At 44.6% G+C, this 20,922-nt stretch overlaps 1 protein-coding gene across 9 annotated transcripts in view; it reads left to right on the top strand.

Annotated features, from left to right (window-relative positions):
* BICRA (BRD4 interacting chromatin remodeling complex associated protein) overlaps window positions 1-20,683 on the top strand; it is a 108,801-nt gene extending 88,118 nt beyond the window's left edge. For 6 of the 9 annotated variants that reach the window (XM_081018577.1, XM_081018580.1, XM_081018581.1 and 3 more), the window contains 9 exons: window positions 4-711; window positions 1,591-1,915; window positions 4,332-4,459; window positions 5,136-5,261; window positions 6,078-6,142; window positions 6,817-6,965; window positions 8,154-8,248; window positions 10,571-10,673; window positions 11,650-20,683. In XM_081018577.1, the coding sequence (XP_080874703.1) occupies window positions 4-711; window positions 1,591-1,915; window positions 4,332-4,459; window positions 5,136-5,261; window positions 6,078-6,142; window positions 6,817-6,965; window positions 8,154-8,248; window positions 10,571-10,673; window positions 11,650-12,866 (2,916 nt within the window). In that variant the 3' untranslated portion in view covers window positions 12,867-20,683. The remainder of the gene's footprint in view (window positions 1-3; window positions 712-1,590; window positions 1,916-4,331; window positions 4,460-5,135; window positions 5,262-6,077; window positions 6,143-6,816; window positions 6,966-8,153; window positions 8,249-10,570; window positions 10,674-11,649) is intronic. The other 3 variants (XM_081018585.1, XM_081018579.1, XM_081018583.1) reach the window with 2 other exon arrangements.
* The last annotated feature ends 239 nt before the right edge of the window (window positions 20,684-20,922 follow it).

Here is a 20,922-nt window from a genome sequence, read left to right as displayed (position 1 = left end):
CAGTTGCCTTCAGGGCAGCAGAAACTTCCTGGAGCCTCCCCATCCCATTCACTACCTCATCCTTCAGTGGGCGAGAGCCCCCAGCTCCAGCCCACACACCTTTCACAGATGCAGTCCCCACACCAGTCCCGCCCTCCGTCTCAGCCTCAGCCACTGTCCCGGCCACCGTCCCGGCCTCACTCGAGGCCTCCTTCCCAACCACAGACTTTGTCCAGGCCTCCTTCCGAGCCCCTGTCACGGTCCTGCACCCCCCAGACCCAGATGCAGAATCTGTATGTGATTCAGAATCAGATTGCTTCCTCTCCTCATGGTCCCAACCAGCATCCTCTGCGGCCCCCCTCGCAGCCTCAGGTATCATTCCAAGCACCACAGGCCCAGCCAGAGGGGCAGCCTCAGCTGGCAACCCCTCCACACCTGCAGCTACAGGTCCAGCTTGCTCCACAGCTCCAGCCGCAGGCCGAATCCCAAGTGCAGGCCCGGCTACAGCCCCAGATTCAGGCTGCATCTGAGGTCCAGCATACCCATTCCCCCCATTTCCAGCTCCAGTTCTCTGCCCAGGGCCCCATCAAGCCCCCCACCCCGACCCAGGCGCTTCATCTGACACCGGAGCAGCAGAGGAGTTTTCAGATGGTTCCGAATCAGTTCCAGGCTCTTTCTGCAATTCCAGCACCCATACCTCAGCAGAAGCAGTTAATGGATCGGTTTCAGCAGGTAAAGCAACCACATTCCATAGAAATTTGTGGAAAAGGGAATCGGGTTAATTGTGAAGCCCTCTCACTGCGACAAAATGATTCCATCAGTACAAAATAGAGTGGTATGGCCTCAGCTTATTCATTACGTTTATGGGCAATCTGCTGTACCAAGGAGACCCCAGCCACCAGGCCTGCCTCAAAGACACTCTTTGCACACACACCCCTTCCAAATACCCATTCCATTTCAAATATGGGCAGCCCCCCAGCCAATATTGTCTTGTTTTTCCATTCAGAATTTTTTTCTTAACAACTGGATGCCTACCCACCAAAATGCTCTTTGAAAACTTTACAGGAACTCATCCTTGAGCATGGCCTACTTTGCCATGCATACGCAACCAACTATTTAAATGCCACTACCAGATGTCAGAGCTGTAAGGTCTATGCTCTTACTGCTTGTGGGTACTTGTAGCCACTAGGAGGCCAGGCAGTTCCCTGTGCTGATAAAAGGCCAGCTCTTGCCTTTGACTTCTCCACCAATTAAAAACAGACATCAGTGTCTCTTAAGTGCGGGGTCCTTATATTGAGCACCTTAAGCAAGGAAGGTGGAAAGGAAGTTGCAGGAGGAAAGAGCTTTTTCCTTTTTTGTATTGGTGAAAGTACTTCCATTATTTGCAGATAAGCACGGAATTTTTTTTAGAAATCAAACAGGAGAATGTGTTCAGTGCTTATCTCTAAATAGTAGGAAAGTTTTGCATCCTCTGACCTATGCCGTCTTACCCATACTCCCAGATGTGTGGTTCTGCACTTAGTTGATTGTTCAGGAAACACATAATTTGGCACGCTCACAGTGTTGCCAGTGGCTTTCGTGGGTTATTCTCTGGCTTTTTATTCTATGCAGATGCCCCAGGGGATTATTCTACAAACGAAGCAGCCAACTTCCACTAGCCAAGCACCACCTGTGCTGAGCCAGTTCAGCAGCCAGCCCTCCTCAGTCTTGGTTAGCAGCCAAGGACAGCAGGTCACAGTATCAACAAGCCAGGCACCACCAGTTCACAGCCATGCTCCTGTGCCTGCCACCGTTCAGCCTTCCAATGCAGTTTCGAGCAAGGCGGCTCCAGTGCTTGAAAAGGGGCAGGTCCAGAGAGGAGGAGGAGGGCAGCCTGCACAACCTACGTCACTCCTCCAGCAACAAACACCTGTGTTGGTCAAATCGGCATCAATATGTACGTTGATAAAACACTGTTTTGTGTATGCTTGCGGGGCTGGATTTGGGGGAGAGGAGGACTGCATTGTTTTATCAATCTTTCCGAGTGTTGCTGCTTGTCTTTTGCTCCATATATTTGTGTATATCTGCCTGTTGGTAAATAGTTTCTTTTTCCCTGTGCCGTTCACTCTTCCAACCATATGCGTGCATGCACCTGTCTGTATGTGCAGTCCAGTGTGGAAAGCAAAGGAAATACGTGCAAGCTTTGCAGAAGATAATGGTTTTTGAGACAACTGACTAGTGTGAGAAACTGCAGAGTAAAAGTTGCAGTGTTCAGCTTAATCATCATCATTTCATCATTTTTAATTTGTATACCAACTTTCTATCTTACAATACTCAAGGCGGTTTACAAGCTGAAGAAATAAAAAATGTACATAATGCAAAATGGTATGCTTTTTCATCCCCGGTTGTTAGGACTGGCCTTGCTACAAGGCAAGTAGAGGTGCCCACATCAGGTACTGCAGCCCACCTTCCTGTCCCTTGCAGTTGCTGAGGGTTCTTCCTAGGTTTTGAGAAGAGGGTTCATGCCACAACGAAACAGGAAATGAGTTGTTGATGGCAGGCGACACAGTCAATAATTATTCCCAATGCCAATAATAGCCAATGTATATAAATAAATGAATAAGGCACTGGTATGTGTGCATTCCACAAAAAAGATTTAAGCCACCCCAAATCAGATATCCATACCTCCAGGAAAGTGTCCTCTATGATATGGCATAGAATTGAGTGCAGATCAATTCTTTGCTTTGGAATCAATGATCTGTCAGACATTTGGAGTGGCTCAAAGCTTATTGTGGGGAGCACACAGCCAGTTTCCTCCCACCTTGGCAATTGCAGGCATCACCTCACTTACGCAGGAGTTACATGTCGGAACTGTATATGTTGTCCTATGCTTTTTGCATATGCATTGTTATCTGCCCAGAGATCACCTTATAAAGGGCAAGATATAACACTCATAAACACACACGTGTATATATATTATATATGTCACTGAGTTCTGTGAGGAGAAGGGAAAAGATAGACTCAGGAGTAATTGCCCTTTCTATTACCCAGAATCTGGAATAAACTACTACTGACCCTTTCTATTTTTTCCTCTCCGAAATTAAGATCCCAATCAATTCCTCATGCAAGTTTGCTCCAACTTGGATGGGTTTTTAAGACACGTATTTGAATTTTTGTGGGCTTTTAAGGTTTTGATGCCTTATCGCCAAAATCACTAGAGATAGAAACTTGTCCCCCCCCCCACTTTTTTAAAAGCAAGAATCCTGTTACACCCCCTCCCCTTCCACACATGAAAGCCCAGATTCCATGTGGAATTCTGCCTGCCTGCCTGCCATGGCCAGGGGAAAGAAGGCTTCCATTGTTTTTTTCCAGATTGATTGAAAAACCAAACAAGATCTGACTTAGCAACATTATCCCCCCCACCCCCCGTTGCTCTCAGCTTTTCCTGCAGTATTCTTCCCCCTGCTCTTCCACATAAGATTCAAACATCTAGCCCTTTCTCCGTTATTGTGCTCATTAAAGATTCCTTGGCACATTTCCTGAGAGCAGGAATGTTAGCCCTGCTGGCCTGGCTAACCTCCAATATGAATAATGGCCTTCTCCCAATCCCTTGCAATGGAAGGGCAGAGACTCTTTGCTTTCTTCACTGAACTGGTGGAGCAATCAAAGGGTTGGCTTTGGATGGAAGAGCTAGGATGGCCAGCTACGGAATGTCAGGGACTGCTGTAGTCTCCAGACATCCTTCAGGATGGTCTGTATCCATTTTTTAAAATGCTGCCTTTTAGGGGTAAGGGCTTTACGTTTATGTACTTGGGAGCAGCCTGGTCATAATCAAGGGGGAGAAAAGAACATTAGGAGTCAGACAGACTCTTTCAGAAGCCAGCTTGGATGGAAAAAGAAGTTGAAAGTGCCAGCAAGGGGAGATAGCCTGTTCTTGCTGATGTGCTCTGGTATCTTATCTTCTCCCTTCCGTTTCCTCCTGGCAGCGGTTAAATGAGAGGAGCCAGGCCTTAAACCACCCTAGAAAACTAAACCTTGTTTCTATGTTTGGCTTCTGGTTGCAAGGGTAGGGGAGAAGGTGGCTACCAAGTTCCGCCCATGACTACAAACATTGTGTTTGTGGGGAGAGGGAGAAAAGCTTGCTCCCACAATCTTCAGTCCATCCACTCCCTAGCTACAGGTTTTTTAGGGACCAGTGATGCTTGAGCATCTGTAAAAAAAAGAAATTGCACAACCGGGCACCATATAGAAAATCCAAAAGAGAGATGTAGGACTCAAACTGAGATTCCAGACACTATTTTTTACAACTTGAAAATGTTCCATATATCATTTTGAAATCTCACTCGCTTGTATTTTCTTCCCCATTTCTCTAGCTATTGCTGCTGCAGCTCCTTCAGAGAGTAAAACATTTTCCAGCAGCGCCACAACCATTTCTGGAGGGAAAGCAGCCACTGGGCAAGCAAAACCTGCAGGTCCTCTTGCCATTCAGCAGCCAGTTCAGGTGGGATTGTTGAAGCAAGCTAAGGATTCTTTGCAACAAAACATACCCATGCTGTTAATTGCCTAGTGTTTATTTTTAGCACCAACAGTATGAGTCTTGCTTAAGCATTGTATTGATTATAGAATCAACACTGTCTCACATAGAAGGTTTATTAGCAGTAGATGTCACTGGGCTGTCACTCTTGGGGCCAGATCACCCATATGTACATACATATATACATATATATTTTTCAGTATGATATATAGTCAATTATTTATAGTTTTTGCCTAATTGACTAAGTAGTTAGTCATGATTATTGTTAGTGGTTAAACTTAAATAGTTCCAACAGCATAGTTTGAACTACTATCTAGTTGCAGTAGTATACATGTTGCTCTTTTGTGCTCTGCCATCAACTTGTGCGATTTATGAAAATAACCTAAAGTATATATTTCCATACTCAGGGCTTTGCATCGCTTTAAATAAACTGCTTTAAATTTTCATGGCTCTTTTGAAAATGCTGTAATTATCCACATAGCTAAGGGTTTGCAACTGCAGCACTGAAGAATTCTGATACCTATCTTCCCAAGCGTTGGCAATGCTGTAACTGTTTGTGTTGCTGCTAACTTCCTTTGTGTATCTGGTTCTAATTCATTACAATCCATCTGGTTGTAAAGCTACCTTCTTGTTTCTTTGGCAGACAAAGCCTGGAGTCATTAGCTCTGTGTCAGGCCTGAATCTGGGGAAAGGTCCGTTGCAGCTCCAGGTAGTTGGAAAGGGCTTGCCTCAACTCATGCCTTCAGCCCCATCCCAAATCCAGCAGCAGGTGAGCCTATGCACTAGCATGCCACTTTTATTCATTCATTTAAATATTTTTGGCAAGCTGTTTCAGCCAAATCATATCCCTTGAATCATTTCAGCCAAAAGAAAACCTCCTGCAGCTCAAACCCATTAGATCTAGTGCTGCCCTCTGGGGCAGTAGCCCTTGTCCTCTTTTGTGCAACATTCTGCAGAAATGTGGAGTGTGCTATCATGCCTCCCTTCGGTCTTCTCAAAGCTAAACAGTCCTTCAGCCTTCCCTCATATGACTTAGTATTCCATACTTCTAACCATCCTTTTTGCGGGACTAGACATCTTTCTGCAGGGCCTGCAAAACAGCTGTTCCGCCTGGCCTTTGGTTTGGACTGTCTGGCCCTTATGTTTCCCTCCCCTTATGGTTTTGATCTATGGGCTTCTTTTAAAATGAGGCTTCATTTTAAATTGCATTTTAACCTGTATTTTAAATTGGGGGGTTTTTTCCTATTACATTTTTACTGTAATTTTACTGGTGTTAGCCTCCCTGAGCCCGGCTCTGGCCCGGGAGGGCGGGGTATAAATAAAATTTATTATTTATTATTATTATGGTCGTCCTTTTGAACCTGTTCCAATTTGTCTGATGCTTCTAAGGATTTGCGAAATCTCCCATCACTTTCTACGAAGGTCTCTTACTACACTGCTATGTTTGCCTGATTAGCGTTGCCATAATATGATTAGCATCTTCACCAGAAGGCTGGCCACTTACAAGCAGGAGGTGCTTTTCTTTGTGGCCTCAAATTCACCTGTTGCTCTTTGTTCTTATGTTGTTGTTTTTTCTCCTTGCCAGTATGAGGGCAAGCTTGGAAACCTGAAAAAGCCCCCTCCCATGCTACAGCCCAGCAAGGAAGCTTGGTGAGTCTCTCCCAGAGCCCCTCAACAGATATGCAGCCCTAAGAACAGAAGCAAAGCAGAGGAATGCTAGTGTTTATCAGGGTGGGGACCTGGATCTGGCCAGTGGGTCGAATCCAGAACTGGCCCACCCTCCACAAACCACTTTTTACAGGGTGGGGGGGTCACCCACCTGTTAAATCACCTGATGCCATATGACATCAGGTGATTCAACTTCAGAGGAAGAGTCAGAAGTTCACTGCAAGTGCACTATGGATTGATTCATTCTTCTTTTGCAATCCCAGCTTGAGTTCTCAAGCTGCAAGAATTCCTGCCGAAAGCGGGATGCAAACCCCACTTTGGGCAATTATTAGCTCTGCTCAGGAGCTCTAGAGTGGAACCAAATTTAAAAGACAGTAAATGGAATCCCGTGTGCAGAGGAATGACCTAAGTTCTTTGTTCCTTTGTAGCCATATATATGATTTCTTACCCAGTCTTCACCTTGAGATCCCATGGCAGGTTATAACAATGAAATCTACAATCATAGAACAAACGTAACCATTACATGGAGCAAAGTGGTACTGCTAGCTGATATTTGATATCTGCTATGGGGCAGGTGAGCATGGTTGGGGGGAAACAACCTCATGGGCCAAATTAGCACCCCTGACAAGCTTCATCTTTTTTGCTGCTTCCTTTAGTTTCTTGGAACAGCTGCATAAACACCAAGGAGCAGTGTTGCATCCTGACTACAAAACCTCATTTCGGTCATTTGAAGATGCCTTACAGAGGCTCCTACCATACCACGTATACCAAGGAACATTGCCTTCTCCCCATGACTATCGGAAAGGTGAGTTTTGTCTGTGATTCTCCTGCATCAGATGCAAAGAGATGGATTGACTCTTGTTTCCCATAGCTTGTCCAAGCATTAGGGTTGGACAACCCCCTTCTATTAAACCCCACTACTCTGTATCCTTACTGATGATCATAATCCTAAAAGTAAAAGCTAAGATAAAGTAAAAGCTAAGTTCCCAAAGTACTTCATGTGCATAAAGTAATTGTTCTCCTTGAGGGCTCAGTACTACCATCCCTGCTATGCTCACTGGATTGTGGGTGCTGTGAACTGGGTATCTTCTAGGGCTAGGCCCATAGGATTGCAGTGGGAATGAAGAAGAACACCTACTCCAGTTAAATCCAGAATCCTGAATTCCTAATAGGTTAGTACACCTACTCTAAGCTACCCTTTTGCATTTTTTATTTTTGCGTCTTTGATGCACATTGCACATAGCTTTGCCATGTGGGTACATGTTTGTATATGCAGGTTCTAAACTTTCTAGATTGCTTCATGCATCTTAATTAAAATAGGTCCTTGCCTGTGAAAATTCATTCCAAAATAATTTTTTCAGTCTTTCAGGTACTTTCTTTGCAGTTAAAGAGAAATATGGCTACCATTTTAGAAATACTTACATTAGGAGACGGGAGGAATGTTGGGGAGGAATGTGTGTGTGTTGTCTGGAAGGAAGCAAGATCCCTTTTTCTCAGGCAAAGTGTTTCTCAAGAGGTATCAGAAGGAAATGTTTCAAAATTGATGAATGACTATTATAGATAGATAAAAGAGGATTTACTCTACTCGACTATTTTGAGGACAGGTTATAACAATGTATAAAAGTCATAGCAGAAATTGGTAATTGTGCAGGTGATGTGTAGGGAGAAGGGATGAATGTATTTTGAAATGATAGTTGGAAAAGTTATTTTATTAGGAGGAGCAGCAAAGGAGGGAGGAAAATAGAAGGGATTTCTGGGGGGTGGGAAGTCAGCTTTTAAATTTGTATTAATTTGGTAACAGTTATGGAAAATCAATAAAAATAATTGGCCAAAAAAGAGAGAAAGAAATACTTACATTAGTGCATTATGAATATTCTCCAGCAGCAAGAAGGGTTTTCGTTACAGCAGGTCCCATTCACAGGAGGCAATCATATAACCACCACCCCCTCTCTCCCTCCCTCCCTCCCTCCTTTCCTGTTCTGCTTCTTTCTAGTAGATGAAGAGTTTGAAATGGTGTCTACACAGTTGTTGAAACGCACACAAGCCATGTTGAACAAATACCGCCTGCTGCTGTTGGAGGAATCCCGGGTAAGAATTTCTTCTCTAGCTTCCTCTTTGGACAGATAGTTTTCCAACAAGTATCCTGATCTAATCCTGGCCTTTGCCAGGAACACTCAGCCGGCTGAAAACATGGTTGTGTTTGAGATGAACTGTTGCAATCATATGGTACGTTCTGAATTTGGTGTGTATTTTTTTAATTATTGTTATAAATATGATGGAGAAGTGATCTTGTAGGAAAAGAAGAATAGGCAGGGATCTACATAGGTTGCCAAAACCTCCTCATTTTCTCCCAAAGAAACCAAGGTTCTATGCCTAGAGTGAGCTAATGCAAGTCAATACAAGACACCGGTATGGTTTAATTGCAAAGATTTGCCCGGTTTGTTTTATTTCTTCTGAACCAGATAGTTGAGACTTTGCAGAGTTTGGGTGGGAGATGCTTAGGAGAGGGGGTTGTGTTGCAGGAGTGGACTGGTGGCAAAAAGAGGAGGTTAGGCAGGTTGAGGGGCTGTAAGGAAATGGGAGATTAAATGACTGATGGTAACAAGGAAGAGACTGGTGAAGGGCAAAGACACCCTGGTCCTTGAATGCCGGAACATGAACAGTGCTTGCATATTTTAAAATACGTATCTCCACCACTATCAGGGCTAGAGGCTTCTTATGTGTCGGTTTGCATGTGGATTTCCACTTGCACTCATCTGTGGAAAATGAGCAGCTCTGTACAGTAGATTATACCAGTTCACCAGCTTGTTTAAATCCATATCAGTTCATTAAAAACAAGTGAACAAAAGTGATAAATTTGCAGGTGGGAGATTGGAACCTGCCTCATCCTTTGAGCGTGGCAGAGCCACCCTGGTGGATTGCCAAGGATTCCCTTGCTTAGGAATGCCCCACACTTGACCACATTTCCTCCCATTTGACCTGATTGCTGGGCTAGTAGGGGCTTTTGCATTTATCCGTACAAACAAAAGGAAATTCAGCAGAATAAATGTGTTAGTTCTTTCTCCTGTCACTGGCGTCTTAATCAGTGGCGTAGCGTGGGGGGTGCGGGGGGGGGCCGGCCGCACCGGGCGCAACATCGGGGGGGGGCGCACTCGCAGCTCTCTGCCCCTACCTGGCTCACTCACTCTCTCTCACTGCAGTGCTGGCTGTGCGAATCCGATCCGAGCCGCTGGGTCGCCGCCCACTGTGGAGGGGGTGGGTGCCAGGCGTGCGGTGCGGAGAGAGAGCGAGGGACTATCTGGGGGAGGGACAGTGCAGCGGCTGCCCAGCGCAGCGCTGAGCGCGGGAGAGAACCACACCAGACCAGCCCAGGCAGCAGCAGCAAGAAGAAGCTGGCAGCGGCGGCAAGTTAGGGGTTAGGGGGCGCAAATTACTTGCCTTGCCCCGGGTGCTGACAACCCACGCTACGCCGCTGGTCTTAATCAATTAATATGGATCCTTCCTTCCTTTCTTTTGAATTTATTTTACGACACACATACACACATTAAACATAAAAACAATAATACATAACACTAAAACTTACAAAAAACAGAGAAATACAACTAAAACATTGTTACTTACAAAAATTTATACAAACAAATGAACATCAATATATATATACCATACTTCATTTCTTCGTTCCTTCCAATTGACATCCTTCATCCTCAACACGGTTCTCTTTTCTTTTTTGGTAAACTATTTTTGACTTACATACCTCAATTTATTTTGCAGAAGTTAATCGAAACAAGTCCAAGTATTAACTCGAGGGCACTGCTTTTTAAGATACTCTCTATATTTTTCCCAGTCTTTTTGAAATTTTTGTTTGGGCTGATCCCTGATAGCTCCAGTCAATCTGGCCAATGAGATATAATCCAATAATTTATCTTGCCATTCTTTTTTTATCTGTGTTATTTCTTTTTTCCAATTTTTGGCAATTAATGTTCTCGCGGCCCCTGTAGCATAAAAGATTTTTGTTTTTGTTTTCTCTGGCTATATCTGTATCAAGTATCCCCAGTAAAAAAAGCTTCTGTTCTCTTAATAAAATTTTGTTTGAATATTTTCTTTAGCTCCTCATATACCATATCCCAGAAGCCCTTGATTTTATCACTGTCCACCATATATGTATGAGTGTCCCCTCTACTTAATTACACCTCCAACACAGATTTGATTGTTTCTTACTTTCATCCTTGCCACAGCCTTATAAATGTACAGAAGCCACTGCCCTGAGGAGCGTCAGTCTAAATGTCAACAGTGAGGGAGGCAGCAAAGGGAAGGAAGTTCTCAACAATATGTAGATTGGGAGGGGGGTTTCATGAGGCTCAGGTTGGCTTTGCCTTCCCCATGACACAATATTTTGTCCTCCATTGGCAGAGAGTCAGTCCTTCAGCAGAGATGGTGATGATCGATCGAATGTTCATACAGGAAGAAAAGACCACCTTAACTCTTGATAAACAGCTGGCAAAGGAGAAGCCGGGTGAGGAAAGACGCCTTTCATTTCCTTGTGTAGCTTGCTTATTCCAGTGTATGTGTTTCCTCCACTCCCTGCCCTTGTGCTTTTGAGAAAATGCCAACTGTCTTTCTCTTGTCAGCGACCGCCACATCTGGCATTAAGGACTTCCAGGGCAGAGGACTGACTCTCAGGCAGGCTTGACCTCCAATATTTCTCATCTCAGTTTGGATGATCATATCTCAGTTTAGTAAACCAAGATAGAAAGCATCTCTGGCACGCAGCCCCGTCTCTCCTCCCTTCGCAGTGCACTTCTGCAGAATGCAGAACCTGAAATGGGAGACTTTAGATATCAACAGTCTGAAGATGGTTTAAGACCCAGAATTCCAAATGTAGTAACCAGAGTTTCCTGGTTCAGAAGGAAAAAAACAAGTGTGCTGGGAAGGTAAGAGAGAAGTGGCTGGGTGCCCAGCCAAAAAAAGGCTTAAAGGTGTTATCCGAATGCATGATGTGTGGTCAGTGAGTAGCCCACAGAGCAATTTTATCTGGCCCCCCTACAAAGTTTTAATCAAGGTATGGTAAAATGTTTTTTGAACCACCGTTTCACTTATAAGGAAAATAAGCAACAAATCTCCTGTGTTTTGTATCTATTTGTGTGTGAGATAGCAAAACAGTTTCTGGAAGCCAAAAAAGCATTGGTTTGACTGAAAACCTGCCTCCTGAGGGGGAATCTTACAAGAAACACATTTGTGACCTACCACCTGAGTGCATGCACTCCATGTCTGCGGAGCTTTTGCTCTGAGGTGATGCCAATATTATTATAGAGAGTCGGCATCTGTGAAAGAGTCTGAATTGTTCCAGCTTGTAACTGGAGAAAACAGTGGCCCGTGACACTAAAGAAGTGGCCACCTCTAGGTTAAAGTTTGCTGCTAAGTCAGTGGTGGCGTGAGAAGACCTCAGTCTGTTTTTGTCTGAAATAGTGACACATGTTGTTCTCTTGCAGATGAGTATGTTTCCTCATCTTCGCGGTCGCAGAGTTTTGCTTCTTCTCTGGCTCAGGGTGCTCTGTCCAGCAGTGCCGCTCTGGCTTCTGAGAACCTGAAGGCACCTCCGGTGCAGATGGCAACCCAGATCAACCCTACAAAACTGGTCATCAAGCACAGCGGAGGCTCTCCCTCGGTCACGTGGGCCAAGGCCTCTCCCTCATTAGATGGTGATGAGGATGCCTTGCCCTCCAGGAGTAAGCCGCCCATCAAAACCTACGAAGCCCGGAGCCGGATTGGACTGAAACTGAAGATCAAACAGGAGGCGGGCCTTAGCAAAGTGGTTCACAACACTGCCTTGGACCCGGTTCACCAGACACCGCCGCCCATGTGCACAGTGATCAAAACAGCTGACCAGCACTCGTCGGCTTCAGCCGTTGCCACCACCACTGCCGTCTCAACGGCGGGGCAAATGAATGGGACCGTTGATCATATCACAGCAGCTCCAGTGGAGAAAAAGCCCCTTGTGACTTACTGCAGGCTTCCCCTCCGTAAGACATACCGGGAGAATGTGGACGCTTTTGTAGCGGATAAAGCCTCTGACACCTGCCTGAAAGAGAGCAGCCCCAAAGTCGATATGGTGCCAAGCACCCTCATCATCAAGCAGGACGGGGGCTCTAGGAGCGTCATCACTTCCCGCAAAACCCACGAGAGCCCCTCCATGGCTGGGGCAGAGAAGAGCCGGTCAGAGGAGGGTACCAAGCATACCTTTTTCAACCGGAGCGATGCCCGTTCCCTCGTGATGCAAGAGAGCCCCACCCCTCCTAAGACCGACGATTCAACCAGTGGCCTTATGAAGGAATTGGCGGAGGTTGAGGATGAGTTTTATCACCGGATGATAAAAATCGAGCCACCTGACCATGGTTCTGCCTCTGAACTCACATGGGACGTGCCCCTGCCCCCAGCCAAACGTAGAAAGTCAGAGTCTTTCGATGTGGACAATGCCAGCTTCTCCAGCGACAGCCCCCCAGATGACTCGCTCAACGAGCACCTACAGAGCGCCATTGATAGCATCCTGAACTTGCAGCAACCTCAAGCTGGGGGCCAGAACACCCGAGCACCCTCCTCATCATACAACTCCTCCTCCTCCCCTTTCTCTTCCCCTGTCCACCGCACAGACGCTTACCTTGCCCCCAATCACAATGGCGGCCTTGGAGCAAGGACGTTGAACAGATAACAGAAATCTATACCAAGCAGAGACTGTACAAAGAGAGCCAAGGACTGGAGCTGCTACAGCTTCTGCTGGCTGGGAAACGGTTGGAAGCCAAGGTGCCACTTCCCAGAGACCTGATAGAATAGGGCTGATACCAGAAGGGAAGAGCGGGGATCTGGGGTGGGGCGGGCAGTGAGAAGGTCCTACAGAGGCTTCATCCATCCAAGTGTTTATATGATGGGTTTTGGTTGTTGTAAAGCTGCGGCTGGATTTACAATATACTTGTCTCATCACATGCACCATTTTTAAAGAAGAAGTTCAGCAAATGCGAGGCAGGCGGGTGGGGGTTGGATTGGGGGCCCATAGGTGGTAGTGTTGGCTGTGTAATATTTAGATTCTGTAACAAATTGCTAATTTGAATCTCTGGTGATAATTGGGTTTTATTCCCCGCCCCAAACTCCACACCTATATTTTGGACATTTTCACAAATCCCAAGCCAGAAGCCAGCGGGGAGGCCAAAGGAATGGGGTAGGGCAGGGGGACAGCTCCAGAGGAGTTGCCACAAGGGGCAATTTATGTAATTGATTTTGTGGGGTTTCTTAAGTTATTTTAAGTATAAACTGTCTGCTTTTTCTTTCCTTTTTTAACGTAAAAAAATAGAATCTGAACAAAATGCAAAAAAAAAAAAGAAGAAAGGAGAAAAGATACAAACACTAATGGTTTAAACAAAGAAGTGTGGGTTGAGTTTACAAATAAGCCCTTTTTAAAGAGGAAGCCAGTCCCTCCCCAGATATCCATGGGTCTGGTTAACGCAGTCAGGATCAGTGAAACTAGGAAAGTTCTGGCAAGAGGGTGTACATTTCTCTCTAACGTCTTCCCTTCACCCCCCCTTTTTTAAATTAACCAAGCTGTCAACCTTTTGTCAAAAGAAATCTATTCAAGATGCCAGAGGTGTACAGTTGGTTGGGCATTCCCAAGAAAGGGGACTTGGAACCCCAGCCAGGCACGGGCAGGAAGCCAAGCAAGTTTTCTCTTTGACTTCTTCCTCCTTTGCAGCAGCTGCCAGGTTTTCCTCTCTAGTTGCATCCTGTGGCTTCAGTTTCCCACCTTGGTTTCTTCCATTTTTAAAACCACAGCATTGCACCTCTCATCTATCCTTCTGCTTCCTGCATGTGGACAAAAGTCATGTGATAGGATGAGAATCCTTTAGTGAAAACTGTCAGCGTCTTCCTCTTGCTAGCTGGGGGATAAGATAGCAGTGTCTGGGGGGCTTGTTAACATAGCTCTGCTCCCTTCTCTCTCTTGGCTGTTGCATTTGTTACGACTTTTGACTTGAGATCTCCCATTTTATTTTCCTATCAGTGATTTTCATTTTGTCTACTCTTGATATCTACACCCCCAAAACAAAAATAATTATGTGTGCAGGATTTATGCAAGTGTTTTACAAGCAAGTCACATGCTGGTAGGGCAACCTTGCTTTCAGATTCTTAGATTACCTCTGGCTTTATTCACAGAAAAACAAAGAGCTAAGCATTCCCCACATTACAGCACTGAGTTGTGTGGGAACAGAACAGCTAAGGTAGGACACGGTCCTTGGTTAGCCGCAGCTTGGCAAAGCTTAGACTTGATTGCATGAAAGATTGGTATGTGGAGAGTGGCATACAAATGAAGCAGTATGAGATCTGCCGTCCCAAGTCTTCCATTCAAAACTCTCCCCTTTTCCTTGACAGGTGGCAGGTGTCCTGTATGCCCTGTTAGTATTCTTTAAAACTTGCGCTGGACCTGAAAATACTGGATTTCTTGTCATTGAGTCCTCTGCATGATGGAATCTGCAGCTGCAACCTTCACGCACGATCACTTTGGGCTCCTTCTTCTTCCACAACTAGCTTCCTTGTCCCTGCAGGACATTTTGCCACTTTGCTTAGGTGCCATCTCAGGCCTTTGGAAGTGCCATCTCTCTCGTTTCTCTCCTCTGTGGTGTATTAATGTTCTTTAGTGCCACATACTCTATAGGGATGAATGCTCTTCCACCTGAAAGTGTTCCTGAATTGGTGTTTGTTTAGGAGGTGTCTCTTAGCCTTCTTCAGAGAGAGAACCAGGGACGTCTTCACTTCCTCCACTGCTGGATTGTGTGAGGAGAAAACTTCAAAACAGGCTTGGAGGTGGGTTGTCAGCAGACAGTCTTCTGTTTGGGGAATTTTGAGTTAGCACAGAACCATTTGGCAGACAAGCTGGAAAGGTTTTTAAAAAGCAAGGTGATTGTTAATCAAGTATTTTTGTGACTTGGTGTAGAAGCTTGTTGTAAACATGGTTAGGACTTGGCCTGAGTGGAAAACAGGGCATTGATGAGTAGAAATTGGTTCTATATTAGAGGTGGTGCCGACTCCAGAAAGCTGGACCACTTCTCCCTTATTTGCAATCACATAACTTTATCCTTGCTGTGGCTTAAACTGTGAAATAATTCTGCATCTCCTTGTTGATGAGTTTTTCATAACTTGAAGGTTTATATACTCTCCCACTAAGGAAAGGTGATGAAAACTTACTACATTTTTCCTGTTTTGAATCTCTCCTTGATCTCAGTACAGCAACAGGAGCATGTACCTAAAGGTCAAAAAATTGTATTGTTTTGCATATGGGCCTCAAGAGTAAATGTCAGCTAGAGTTGCTGCCCTTTGGGTTTTCAGATGGAACTGTCAGGGTACTCCATGGCACATTGCAGATCACTCTGGTGTAATGATTCTTCCTAAATCCTGTTACAACACAGTGTAGCTCCAGAAGGGCGGTGCTTGGTTTGATTCTCAAAGTCTTCAACCTTATGGGGGTTCCCCCCATTTAATTCACACTCTTCCAGACTAATCCTCAAGTGACAGACTGGATGCAAAAACAAACACAGACCATATTTTCCTGCTTACAGGTGCCAAAACTCCCCTCTGGTTATGTCTGTGTCCTCCTCACCACCATGCGTTAGAGACAGGTTTCTTCTGCCTTGAGCCTTCTGTATTATATCCAAGAGAGCATAAAAGCGAGAATGTGGTGTGTGCACTTTTGCTCAGCCCACTGTGTGCAAACACAACGCATGTGAAGATAAGTTATCCTAGAGTTCATAGCCTGCAGAGCCATACTATATCATTAGTATGTGCGCATAGAAATCATCATCATTTTGCAAATAGGATAATTTTCTACATAATTGAAGGAGTGAGAGAGCACCCCCCCCAAAAAAAAACCACTATCCAGATTCAGCGCCTGCTTCATAGTACAAGTGCCCTACTGAGTAAGGGAGTATAGCTGGTGAAGAAAGAAAGGGGTAAAATTGTCTGTGTTTCTTCCGTAGTTCATCCCCCCCATTTCCTAATGTTTTGTACTCTTCGCAGTCTTGAAAGTTTACTTTCCTCACTCTCATCCTGTCAGGGAGAAGGACTCTCCATTGTTGTTTCAGAGTTGAGTCGGAAACGCAACATATACTGTTGTGCTTTTAGCTCACCAGACTGTTAAGGGCATGTTTGGATTCCTACTGAGTACAATTCAGTCGTGAGAATCCAGTGCATACCGTAATTTTGCTGGTTGTGCCCCTTTTGGCTACTGCAGGTCTCTCTTCTTCCCAGACTAGTTATGCTACCTAAAATCAAAGCAGACACGCATACCTTAGCTTACAGCTTGCAAAGCAATGGGTGTGCTGCCAAAGAATTCTGCTTTCTTTATTCTCAAGCAGGGCATCTATGCTCATTATTTTCAGAGTTGCCTATTAGCAAACAGCCAGCTTTATCCAACTACCAAAACTGGATTTCTTGCTCTGTGCCACTGCATCCCACATTCCCTGCTTGTAGGAAGAAATAAAGGAAATAAAAGAAATATATTTCTTGACATCAAGTTTCAGATTCAATGCAGGCCGGCCTACTCTTTTGGTGGCTGTCCCACAGAATAAACCAAGAGCCAGAAATAAGGCCCAGCAAGTCTGACCGGGAGATAAGCTGTTTGTCCTTTTGTAATAGTGCCAAGTGATCTCCATTCAGCCATTGGCTATAAATCTTTAATTTTCCCTCTTCTCCCCTCAGACTTCTTTATTTCTTTCCAAGAGGAAAAAAAAAGCTATAATTCTGGTTTCCAGGAGTCGGGAATTTGCTGCAGCTGCCTTCTGAATTCCTTCACGCTCTCCTTTTCTACATTCCCCCATCTCCAATCGGTCCTGAGACAAAGTCTCTTTGATAGTTTCCTCCCCTGGTGCCCACCATCACCACCACCCTGTCCCTGACCAAACTGATGATAAAATGTCATGAAAAGTATTGAAAGGGTTTAAAAAGCAATTGGGGGGGGGGGGGAGGCTGCAGAAACCAAAACTGTATGGACGCAGCAACTTTTCTAGTTTTTATCTTTAAAGTTACAGGAAAATAAACATTTCTTTTGAGAATTTTAGCTGCCATTCTGTTGTGTTGGAAATGCCGCTTTAAAAAATGTGAAACTCCCCCCAAACAGCTAAAAGTATATTCTTAAATCAGGGCCTTCAGAAGGATTTGGAACTCAGAACAGTGAAAACATCCTGGCTAGCTGTGTCTTTTGGGTACTGGAAAACTGATGTTCTCAACTCTTTCTTTTGCTGACTTCTCCCCCCCCCCAAAAAAAAAAACCAAACACAGTTAAGTGAGGCCTTAACGTTATCAGTGTGCTTCTTTGATTTATTCATTCTAAAAACGAGTGTATGTGTGAGAGAGAGAGTTTGTCAGTGCTTGCAGAAACAACCTGGGCAATTTAGAGAAGTCAGTACATCTGAGATAACTTCTTTCCTAAGTAAAGATGAGGGAGTAATTAAGGATCTTGTCAGCAGCTGAATGGTCCAGCTCCCATGCAAGCTTTCTTAAATGTATTACCATATTTTCCATCTATAAGACGCCCCCATGTATAAGATGACCCCTATTTTGGGGGACTCCAGTTTCAGAAAACGGGAGGAGATGGCCCCCGTATATAAGACGCCCCCAGATTTTGGACATTATTTTTTAGGGGGAAAACTAGTCTTATACACGGGAAAATACGGCAGTTTGTTGGTGTTTCTGAGCAGTTTTGCCCCATCTCTCACTCCTTGCATTGTCTGTGCACTTGTGTGACTTGCTCTACTATTTCTTTTGCCTTTGCCTCATTCTCCCTTGGCTACTTGCTCCCATGAAGCTACTTGAGCATACAAATAATTTTATGTTTACCTGTTCAGTTGCAAAGCATGCTTGGCAGCTATCTGTCAAAATCTGTTCTAGGATGTGTGAGTAGAGAGCTGGCTAGTATCTCTAGTATAACTCTGTGGATAAAGAGACTGAATTCAGGCCTTTAAAATATAAATATATATATATTATTTTCATTATTATCTTGCCTTACCATCACTCATACTTTTTGACCAAGGGCAGAGAACATGTAAACCCATCTGTAGATTTCTGTGTTGCATTTCTTCCTCCAGGCCTCTCTGTGCACACAGTACCGAATGTACCTGCAGACATTTTTTCTTTCCTCTGGCTGGTTGTCCTTGTTAGCTGCATTTCACCACCCCACTGCCCCCCCCCCAAAAAACAACAACAATAAGAGAGGGGAATACCAATAGTCCTTGTACCCTAAAATGTTGTTACAGGGGAAAGGCAGAAAATACTAGAGAATGTCACTATTGGTCCAAGCCTATTCCTTAGCATCAGTTCCTCTTCCTTTAAACTTTACTGTGTCTTGTGAAGTAGAGAAAAAAGTTTGTGTCTTAAAAATGCAGTTTACTGGAGAAGTTTTTGGGGATATAATTGAACCAAAAAGGGGGTTTGAAGGTCTAAATTTCTCTCTCTTTTTTGTCTTTGACAAAGTGTGTTTCAAAACTCACCCCATCTTACCAATGGTGCAAATCGCTTAAGAAAACAGAATACCAGAGCCCACTTCCAAGTGTTGTGTGTTCCACTACACACAAAAGCATAGTGCCTCGTGCAGGAACTATTGTGTCCACACCAGAGTTTCCACAAGGGATTCCTGAATCAGATTTTCTTTTAAGAGGATGCAGTTCCACTCAGAAAATACCCTGCACAGCCCCCATTCATATCAGAGGGGGATATGAGACTGTCCCAGTGGATTCTGTCTACAAAAACCGCAACAGAAGAAAGGCACTGTTCCTGTCTTATGCTTTGTAAAGGTAAAGGGACCCCTGACCATTAGGTCCAGTTGTGACCGACTCTGGGGTTGGGGCGCTCATCTCGCTTCATGTGGCCAGCATGACTAAGCTGCTTCTGGCAAACCAGAGCAGTGCACGGAAATGCCGTTTACCTTCCTGCCGGAGCAGTACCTATTTATCTACTTGCACTTTGACGTGCTTTCAGACTGCTAGGTTGGCAGGAGCTGGGACCGAGCAACAGGAGCTCACTCCATCGCGGGGATTTGAACCGCCGACCTTCTGATCGGCAAGTCCTAGGCTCTGTGGTTTAACCCACAGCGCCACCCGCGTCCCTGCAATCTCATTTCATTGCTCTCTTGTTTAATTTTGGTTCTGCGTAAGGTGGCATTTTAAAACTTACTTCCTGCAAGGAGAGAAAGCCTTTGGGGATATTCCGAAACACATGCCCACCCTCCTGCTCCACCCCCCCCCCACTTAAAAGGGGTGCTCCATCGCAGAACGTTAGCTACAGCCTTTTTAAGAGGAGGCCAGGAGCAAGCAGGACATGTTCACGCTTTGCCACCCTGATCCAGAGCCCTATACACATACTCTGATGCACACACAGCAGTCCTGCACACACGGGCTTTCCCAGCCAGAGTGCCACGGAACACTCACTAACTTGCCTCCACTGACGTGAAAAACAACGACGGCTGATTTGGGGGCAAACAGGTTCCTCTTTCATCGTGGGGAGGTGCTAGAGGAGCATCCCAAGCAGAAACAAAAACCAGGTTTGGTTTTGAAACACTACTTGCTGAAGCTTACAGTGCTCCCCACCTCTAACCCCCTTGTTACCATAATGTGGGGAGGGGGGGAAACATATATGGTTAGGAAGCAATAAGGGATGTTCTGACTCCCAGGCTGGTGGGGTTTTTCTTCTTTTTTATATATAAATATATATATAAAAATGTATATGAAATTGTTTGGCTTTTTGTTTAGTGTCCTTTTTTTCCTTCTTCTAAAAAGTGTGGATTTGGGGTTGTTAGCTCATTTGTTCACCGCCTCTTCTCACTACAAAATAGTTAAGCAGGGAAATTCTTCCCTTCAGAGGTTGATAATACACACCGGCACCCTCATTATTATGGGAAAAGTATATTTTATGACATCTTTTCCAGTATTTTTTTAAGCCAAGAGACCGTGCATTCTGGTTTCATAGCTGCAAAAGCGGAAGAGAAGTCCCTCGTCTCTTTCTGCGTGTTTAGATTTTCATGGAGGTATTTTTGGTTTTTAAGAGAGGGGTATTTTGGAGAAGAGAAGGAGAGATATAGATCGCTACTCTTAAGAACCATCCAACTGCCCACTTCAAATCATTGCCAATTTAGGACTTAAATGGGCTTGAGAGGGTAATTCTGAAAGGTCATTTTCAAAATTGATGTAATTTCATTTAGGCCCATCCGAATCCTTCAGCGTTTTCAATCCAAGACCAAATAACAAGAAGGCTTTCCAAATACGAGGAAGCAAAAAGTAATACCCCATTCATTTTTAGTATTAAAAAAAAAAAATAACCAGTTTTTCTTTCCTCCCCCCTGCTGGTACCAGTTTGAACTTCATCACAGTTCAAAAACGAAATATAGTACTATAAAATAATTTTGTACTGTATTTATTGTGTATAACAATTTTTTAAAAGAATTATGTACATTTAGTACTTCTGTGTAAATTAAATTGCTCTTCTTTTTAAAAATGGTATAGGAATTGCTTTGGTTTTTCTTGAAAGACAGGGGGGGGGGACAGACTGATGGGCTTTTTGGTTTTGTCTCCTGCTTGAGAATTACAAAAAGGGTCCAGAACCAGCTGTTTCATGAGCCAGTGTGAGATGAGAACCTCAGTTGGTCATGCTTGAGATAATGTGGGACACAAGCACATGTGCTGGGCATGGTGATCTGCTGGGATGGGAGGGGCAGCAACAAGGCAGAGCAAAGTCTT

This window comes from Podarcis pityusensis, assembly GCF_964106645.2.
Source record: "Podarcis pityusensis genome assembly, chromosome: 8".
Lineage (NCBI taxonomy): Eukaryota > Metazoa > Chordata > Lepidosauria > Squamata > Lacertidae > Podarcis > Podarcis pityusensis.
Note: the sequence above shows the minus strand (reverse complement) of the source record. Positions and strands in the feature narration are given on the sequence as shown.